Genomic DNA, 9,709 nt, shown 5'->3' on the forward strand with positions numbered 1-9,709 from the left:
TATTTGACAGAGACATTAGAAAGAGAAATGCTGAAGACTAGCAGATGCTTTAAATTACTTTGCTAGGTTTACATTTAATGGAACTATGTGGATTTACTTGAGCTTGGAATTTTTTTACTTTTTTTAGTTGTCTGTCTTTGATGCCTTGTTATTCTCATGGACTAGAATCCAATTGTGTGTTAGTGCTGTGGCAACTCAGGACAAAAATAATTGTCCCTGCCCTTACACTCTGATTAAAAACAGTAGATTGATTTCGGGGACAGATTGATGGAGTTCAAGTTCAAGGAAACAATGAGATAGTATTCAGCATAATAAAAGGAGTGTTTTTGTCAAGTTTCCAGTAGGCATCATAGCAAAGACAGATTTGAAAGAGGGTAATGAAATAATTTTGTGGATGATTTTGGGAAGCTCTTCTGAGCCCTTGGGGATAGTGCTGGGGAAAGCCTGATGGTGCCCAATAGCAAGATGTAATAAGCAGGTAACACAGGCTGGCATCATTTGGCTCTTTGTGACTGGCAGTGTTTTCAAGTTGTACCATTTTCTTCAAGGACTGGATTTCGTAAAGCAGGGATCTGTTATAGTGAACTGTAGTAATGAAAATGGTACTTTAATGGCTTCTCAAACATTACAGATTAAGATACATGTATATAAAAGTGAATGACATTATCACCTGAAAAGTTTTTAGCAGGACTGGATTAACTAGCTTTACCATGGCATAAAGCCCCAGCCTAATGTTCCCCTCCACACCCTGCCCCTCTGACCAAATACAAATTTGAGTGCCTGCAGCACCAACTGGCTTCTCTTCTTTTTTTCTGAAGCCAGAGGGGAGTCCTAGAAAAGCAGCTTCTCCCCCCTCTTCACAAAGCAAAATGAGGAAACCGTGCTGCTTTGGGAAATTGCTGATGTTGAGGCTGTGAGGTCAGCAAAAGAGCCTTTCTTCTGGGATCACAAAAGAAGGAATGGAAGCATCTACTGCTGTGGGCATCATGAAAGAGTGAGTCCTGAGGGATGGCTTAGTGTAATGCTCCTGCATCCTTTAGTTTGGCCTTGGTTTTCAATGCCAGTAGAGAGCGCTGAAAACTTTTTGCACCTGTTGCATTTAGAATGGCCAGACTTAATTGCCTGAACATATGCAAATTGCTCTTACAAAATATTAATGCAATACAAACTGTGATATAATAAGCAATGGGTCCCCAAATTGTACTGATCTTGTGCTTGATAAAGTAAAAGACTGGTAGGGAATGTGACCCCTTTTCCAGGTAGGGAATGTGATCCCTTTTCCAAGTACAGGTATTTATGATCAAAACCCTGCCACATACTGTGGCAGAAGGTAGAGTGGCACCTTCTAGAGACTAGTTAGTCCCTAGAGGTGCATACACACATACTAAGTTTCTGACTGTGAAGGTGACTTAACTTTTTTAAAGATGACTTAACTGTCAGAGCGTACACACGTATGTGCAGCAGTTGGCTTAAAAGCAGCACAAGATAATACACCTTCAAGGCACAGCTTGTGAACACTGCAGTGCTGGGGCAAATGAAGCATCCCACAGGAGCATGCTTGGTGCTACTTCTGGTCCACTTCTGGGTCCACTGGGGAGCACGCGGGGGGCCCTACTGCATAGTTACACTGGGGGATTCCTGCTTAATTTTTTGTTCTGGCCACTATGGAAATAAAACTCCAACATTAGAGGAGTACACAGGAATTGCACAAGGTTGAAGTTATTACATCTTTATAATGGAAATAATATAAAATAAGCTTATAAATTATTGTCTCAACTATCAATATAATGAAGACATATATGAACATACACTTATTATTCAAAGATTCTGGGTAGAGGCTCTGGCTTGCTAGCCATTGAATTTTTATCTTCTATGTAAGTCAGGAATGGAATGCTTATTTCTAAATATCTATACCTCTCTTGTATCTTTTTCTAATACTCTAACCTGCTGAGATAATTCCTCCATTACCAGGATGTCCCATATTTTAGTGTAGAACCTGCTGAGGGGTTCCTAATGGCTCATCTGTATTCTTGATCTTTGGAAGCAGAAAATTGAAAATGCTGGCTGTAAGATCTTGTTTATGTGGGCAAAAATAGATGACACATATTTGTTCTGGAATAGCTATTTTGGTATAATGAACTATTGTCCTTTGTGTAGAGAGTCTTTACATGTCTATACGGTACAAGATTGTGCTGAGAGATGCTTGTTCTGAGAGGACAGAAATAGTGTAGATGTGGTGTTGCACATGTACCAGTAAGCTGAGCAGAGCAGGAGAGCCTATTGATTCCAGAATAATAGTAATTTTATTCTGGAATGGTTGCTTTGCCTTGGGAATGGTGTAGCTATTCCAAAACAAAGTCACTGTTATTATGGAGTAGAATGTCCATGGTGGGAGCTTGTCTGGCATAGCTGTTGCTGAATACCTTATTGCTGTCAATTTTCTCATCAAGACAAACCATTTACTAGTTACACATTCATTTTCATATTACCCTTCATTTTCTCTGTTTTTAAAAACACAACCATTATAATGATCATGGTTATAAAATGAGTTTTGCTTTAATGTTTCAAAACACCCTTAATTTATATTTCCTAAAAGAGTTATTGTCAGTTTAAAATAGCACTCTCCTGAATGTTTAACAGTGAAATAAATACTCATGTGTGTCTGCACAACAGGCAGCTACCCAGAAATGTTATTTTCCCCCCTTTTTTATGATAAGAAATCTCACTTAGATGGCACTGCAGGAACTGAGGAATTTTTTGATGTCTCAGGAGAATATAGATTTCACAAAACTCATGTTCATTCATTGTAGTTGGCACTGCTAAAATATTTAAGCAAGATATTTTAAATAATTACATTTGGTCTATAATTTATTATAAACCAATAGTCAGCCTTACATCCATAATTATAGATAGTTACATTATAGTATTCAATTCCAAATTTTCATTAAAATAGTGAAAACATAATAATGATATAACACTAATAATGATATACAAGTATTGCACTTTCTGTCCTTTTTATGAGTTCTTAATTAATTGATAATATGACTTTATTCTTTTTACAAATTATAAACTGAATCTTGGTTGTCTTGCACACAGTGTTATGGAGACAATGTGAACAGTATTTAGGAAACTAAATGTAAAATGTTTATCTAATACATATATTTTTGCATGTAAAAATAGTTACATCTTAAATCTTATTATTTTATCTTGTTGGGGTATGATCCAAAGTGTGCAGTTAATCCAAAGTAGTAAACTCCGGAGCAGTTTGAGCTGGAGTAAACTACTCTTGGGTGCAGCAGCTACACCTGTGCCTGGGACAGCAGCAGTCTGAGGTGGGGTGGAGAAGTTTATGCCATGGCCGCTCCTGCCTTGCTGTCAGAGGGCATGGGGGGTTAGTCCCAGGCTCTGTGTGGTGGTGTCAGGCAGCGCAGGAGCTGGCTGGGGCATGAGGGTGCTGCAAATGCAGAGCTGTGTGACTAGGCTACCGGCAGGAGTCTGGCCCCCTGATTGGATACAATTTATGCCCCAACTGTACCCTGCCATAAGATAGTACTGTCCCTGATAGTACTATCTTATGGCTGCGTTAATTGGTTTACTGCTGCCTAATAGCATTGCACTTTTAGATGGTGATGCTTTACTTTGCAGCGAATTAGTCTACTCTGCAGTTAAGAGCACTTTGTAGATGTGGTCAGTGGGTGGTAAAAATATACATCTAATAAGTGACTTTCTGTATATTGATTTACTGCATAATGTATGATAACACTATTGTTTCTTTCATGAATGTTGACAATTTTTTTTTAATTTGCAGCAAGTAGTGGCAGCAATAAATGCAGGAATCATACCTGTAGGAAACACATCTAATCAAACCAGTCACTGGGACTTGGGAAGTTCCTTCTTCTTTGCTGGCACTGTTATTACCACCATAGGTAGGACACTCCTTATTACTTATTTTTGCAGCACTTGAACTACAACTTATTACATTCTGAATACATGTTTCATTAATGATACTTTTTACCAACTCATTTATTTCACATGAATGAGTTACTGTCTTACCTTAGGGATAGAAATACTAAATTTCAGGCATGTTGGCTAAGTAGAAATGATTCAACAATGTTGGAAGAATATCTGATAGTAAATTTCCCTGATGAGAATGTACAAGAGTTTTGTGAAGAGATAAGTAATTGCATTTAGCTAGCTACGTTCTCAAAAGACAGGAACATTTTGCGTGTTACAATATATGTGTTCGTCTGTTGAGAATATATTCCAATTTACTGGGTTTCCTTTTCTAAATTCCTTATGTCTTCCTTTTTCTCTTTAATATTTTAAATGATAGGAAGAAATAAGGTATATAATTCCAAATAAACAAGTGTACATAGTAGAGCCGAATAAAAAATAAGAAACTCCTGCAGGATAGAATTCTGATATTCCAGTCTTTGTTTGAGTCTCAATTCTAGGCTAAAAGTTGAAAACGTGATAGTTTTCATGGAACAAAACATGAACAAAATACACTTTAGAAATGGCTAAACATTTTTTTACCATTTTCTATCAAATATTCCTAGATCTAACTATTACTGTACTTCTTGTGGACTGTTGAACTGATCCCCAGGAACATGTTTATAGGATATCTAAAAAGGTCATGGAACCAAGAACAACATGAGCTCTCAGAACTACAGCTCCCAACATGTTTCAATATGGAAATACAGTTTAATAATGAAATTAATTGAAATGCACTGTTCCAGTTCTACTAATGGAAATATTCAGATTCAAGTTGATATAAAAAAACCTAATTAGTTCATTTCAATTATCATTTTTGTGGCAGAAAGCAAACATACTTGACTAAAATTAAAAAATGGATTTTTTTTTTGATTTAGCAGAAACTACACTTTCCATTTTAAAATCATTCCAGTGGAAAATTCCTAGCTGGTTGTAATCCTGAATACTTCCTTTCTTTTGTTGACTTGTACCATAGGATATACATTAAGAACTTTGCTTCTGTTGGCTTTGAATCCATTTTAGATTTATTAATTATACACGCTACAAAATTAAAGTACAAAATAGAAATTATTTAAGACACATTACTGCTTGTGGCTAGGGACATACAAGAGTATGTATTTTACTTTACTTCATCCTATCTAGATAGACATGTGTAATGATGCAGAGTGTGTGAGATAAGTTGTCTGCCAAGCAAACCATGCTAAAAGTACAATTGCCAGAAGAAAAATGAGGACTAGTGTCATTTTTTGTTATGTTTTTGTGTTGGTCCCGGGAGAAGTATTGTCAGAGTTTGATTTGACTCTATACATCATAAAGTAGTATCCAGTGGTACTGTATTGTGGTATATTCTGTAGGAGCCAACCACATGAAAATCATGAAATTGTAAAAGGAGATTATGGACCCCTCCAAGTTGTTTTCATGAGATACTCTAAAGATATTCCACATAAAATTTCAGAAATGAGTTTTGAAATATTGTGTCTTATACTTGTTCATTAACTGAGAGCAAAATAACTCAAATGAACTTGAATATACTGAGATCACTGCCATTTACAGAAGATTATAGCTCTTAAGTGTAGGAGTTGACAGCACATTCCTGGATGCTCCTTATTACTTGTCTCTATATATTTATCTAATCATTTATACTCGTCATAGCAGTATGCAGACATCCAAGAATTGTTACAGAAACCAAAAGATTTGTCTCTTGAGCTTCCAGTTAAACACTGTATTTACCTAAATCTGAGGTGACTTTGAATTTAAGAATAAAACTCCATCACCCCAATAATTAGATTCTATACATGGAAAATTATAACAAATTAATAATTTTCAATTTGTAGAATCAAATTCTTGCAGGGTCATCTTAAATTTGTCCCCAGTTGTGGGGGAGAGGAGCAGCCACCTTATCCCCCTTACTTTGTTCCCCTACCACTTGGCACTCCGCAACCTGTCAATTACCCCACCTTGCCTGCCCCTCTCTCTCCCGCCCCTCAGCCGGATCAGAAGTGTAGGGCAAGGGATTGAGGAGCAGCATATCAGGGGGTGGGACAGCAGCGCATGCTGCTGATAGAGTAGGGGATCAGAAAGCAGCTTGGATCAGGGGATGGGACAGCAGTGTGTGGTGCTGTCCCATCCCTCAATGCATTGCTTCTCCATCCCCTGATCCATGCTACTGCTGAATCAGACGCGCAGGTCAGGGGATAGGGCAGCAGCACATTGGGGGATGGGGCAGCAGTGTGGGTCAGAGGATTGGGAAGTAGCATGGATCAGGGCACAGTATGTGCTGGTGTCCCATCTCCCCAGTGTGCTGCTGCCCCATCCCCTGATCTGTGCTGCTGCCCCACCCCCCACCCACTCCCTGCCCCTGGGTGTCCACTGACACCTGATCCCAGACCACAGCCCTGACCCCTGACTGGTATGCACGGTGCTGCTGCTGCTGATTCCAAGCAGCAGTAGCAGCTTGGGGAGCTCTGGCTCTGGCCCTGGGCCCAGGTTGGGGCTGTGGCAGATCTGGAGGGCTGGTACTCAAATCTGAGATGCAGCTTGTTTTTCCCCATGGTATGAATGCACAATAGAGCAAGGGAGCCTCCTTTTTCATGATTAGAACTATGGTATTCAGGCATTCTTCATCCAGAACCTTTGCCCCAAAACCAATTCCAGAGCTGGAAAAATCTTTTTCATCAACCTTTTTCTGTTTGGATGATCTATTTTTCTTCCTTATATTAGTGTGTCCTCACAGCCACTCAGAGGGAAGGTAGAAGAAGAAATGGGGTCATCACCACAGGAACTTGTGCATGATATGTCCTTGGAAAATTCACTCCTGGATAGGAGATGAGAACAGGGATCTCTTTCCAGAAGTCCAGATCTGTAACTCCGTATTAGAAACATAGAAAGTCAGAAAGCAGAGGAATTGTCAAGACTCTCTTTTTTAGTTGTCTTTTTCCATATGACAGCTGTCTCATAATAACACTTATGCATCAGGAGCATTTTTAATAATGGAAGATGCCATTATATTCCTACCAGTACGAGAACTACACCACAAACAGCTGTATTACTGTTCTCCAGTCTGTTGACTTTGTGAAATATTACTGATACTTGCTCAGTTATTATAATAATTGTAATGATTTAGACTTCTGGTGAATGCAGTTGTGGTGTGGACTCTGTTGTCCCAAGGGATGGCTCTAGTAGTTTTACACATTTATTTTAAAAAGAACTGCCCTCTGCCTGTTTGTATAGGATTCTAATGGCTTCACAGAATTTTGCAGGTAACTTTGGAGCGCTGAAGTAAATATTCCAGGTCTATTGGTGTCCTGATTGAAGAACTTTCTTACCCACACACATTCCCAAGTCAAAAAGCAGATTGCTCCATTTCATTGTCTCCATCATTTTCTGCACCTTGGCCCCTATTTAAAAACTTGTTTTCTGGCTGGATGGCCTTATCAAGTTATCATGTACACCTGAAGTTTGCTGCCTTAGGTAGCTACATTTTGCACTTATGTTTGATGCCAGTGTGTGTTGATACTAACTGTATACAGTACTGTATTTAGAATGCCAGTATACTTGTTTGTAATATTAAAACTAGCATAGTTTTGGTTCTCAAAACCAAGTACCTTGTTGAAAATATCAAAAGTTATCAAAGAACATTAAGAACATTTTTTTCTTAAAAAATCCAAGGATACATTAAAAAGTTTTGAATCAAATGCAAATAGCAAACATCTGTGGATAATAATGATTAGTCATTTGTTAAACAAAATTGAATTTTTGCAATTAAATATCTGGTCTATATAAATGCAAAGGTAATATCATCACACAGATTGTTTCTCCTCTGCCTTCCCTCAACTCTTCAGACACTTCTATTTTTCTGTGGAGTCAGCACATTTTTTAAAATATTGTTATGCAGTTTATTCATTTGACTCAACAATAAAATCCTGCTGCTAACTGTGTCCTCACTGGCAGACTTTCACTTAGTTACAAGGAATATGTGTTAGCTTAGTAACCAAAAGCATAAACACATTTAATAATGTCAAATAGTCATCGGAAAGATCAGAGTTTGCAAGTGACCTTGCTTTTTCCATAGCTCAGCTGAATGAGGCAGTTTCACTCATAGATCAACATCAAATCATTTTTTTTTCTTTCATGTTTTGGGATTATCAAATAAATAAATTTGCAATGCATCTTTTAGTGGTATTATATCATTTCAGTGAAATTGAAGCAGCAATATCCTTTCATATTTATTCCCTCCACAAAACAGCATTCAAACTAGGGATGTGAACATTTAAATGTTTAAATGATAAGTATATTTATACCAGTAATGCATTACTGTTTAATGTTTAGCACAGGTGCAGTCTGGTGAGGAAGGGAAATGGCAGGGTTCCTCAGGAACAGAAAGGTGGTAGGGCAGGCAAAAGGGAGGGATGGAGGAGCAAGGAGAGGAGGGTAAGAGGTGATAGGGGACTGGTAGCCAGAGCCTATGAGGTTAAAAAGGAAAACATCAGATGGCCTAATGACTCAATTAAGCAAGTTTAAACCCATTCCTGTGGGGACCGATGCCTCTATGGGAAGCATGGGTCAGAGCGGGATCCAGTGCAAGTCAGGGCCTCATGTCTCTACACCAGCACTCATGCAGCTTTCTCTACACAGAGACACTCCCATGGAGATTTCAGTCTAGGTCTTTGTAAGCAGGGACCCCAGCTTTCCCTTCTTATAGAGAGGTGCCTTGAGATTGCATAAGTAGGGGAAGCTGGGCAGATGCTCCTACAGTTTGTGCAAAGCTTCGGTCGCTGATTTGATTTGGTGAAGATTTGGCGGACGAATCTCTGAATCCAAATCAAATCAGGAGATGCTTTAATCTCTCTGAATCAGATCAGAACCCTCCAAATCGATTCGGAGAGATTTGATGATTCAGACATAGACACAACTTTAACTGTTTTTTCTGCATAGCGCAAGGTATCAGGCGGCTCATGAATGCTGAGATGATGGGGCAGATGGAGCGTCCCACAGGAGCATTGGGGGGTCCCCAGCATGCTCGGCAGTGGACCCAGAAGTGGGCTAGAAGCACTTCCGGTCAACTTCTCGGTCTGCTGTGGAATGTGCAGGGGACCCTCCACCACCCCTTGGCTCGGCAACTGGTGCCTCCTGGGCCTATGGGGGCACCCAGGATCCCCCTGTAGCCAACCACTGAGCTGGAAGGGCATGTGGGTGGGGGGGCCATCACACGCTCAGTGGTGGACCCAGAAGTGGATTGGAAGTTTTTCCTTTCCACTTCCGAGTCCACCACCGGGTGTATGGGGGGCCCCCTGGGCTCCTGTGGGATGCTCCGTCTGTCCTGCCATCTCAGTGTTCACAAGCTGTGCCTGGTACCTTGAGGAATGTAGAAAAAACATTTAAAGCTGTGTCTATGGCAAAATCACTGATTTTCTGAAATCAGCATTGAATCTTCAGATTCAGATTTGGTTGAATTGAATTCAGACAGTGATCCAAATCCGAACTGAATACGGCCCACTTCGTACACCCCTACTGGACAGCTCAGTACAATGATCTTTTCTGAAAATACTACCAGTATGTCAAAATATCAACTGTGGTAGGTAGATACTCTTCTGATTTCATTCCACTGGAGCTTTAAAACTTTCATGTTTTCTAATCCAATGCTAGTGGAAGTGGCTTCAGTTACCTTTATTTGGATTTCTTACCACCTGCTCACCAGTAGGTTTTTTTTTTTATC

General features: G+C 39.5%; 1 protein-coding gene across 1 annotated transcript in view; it reads left to right on the forward strand.

Moving 5' to 3' along the window:
• The window catches only part of KCNK2 (potassium two pore domain channel subfamily K member 2), a 197,974-nt gene that overhangs the window by 42,884 nt on the left and 145,381 nt on the right, over window positions 1–9,709 (forward strand). Inside the window, exon 3 of the mRNA XM_019516453.1 lies at window positions 3,809–3,926. Within this exon, the coding sequence (XP_019371998.1) occupies window positions 3,809–3,926 (118 nt within the window). The remainder of the gene's footprint in view (window positions 1–3,808; window positions 3,927–9,709) is intronic.

Source organism: Gavialis gangeticus, unplaced genomic scaffold, assembly GCF_001723915.1.
Source record: "Gavialis gangeticus isolate Ggan-Ray unplaced genomic scaffold, GavGan_comp1, whole genome shotgun sequence".
In the NCBI taxonomy this organism is placed as follows: Eukaryota; Metazoa; Chordata; order Crocodylia; family Gavialidae; genus Gavialis; species Gavialis gangeticus.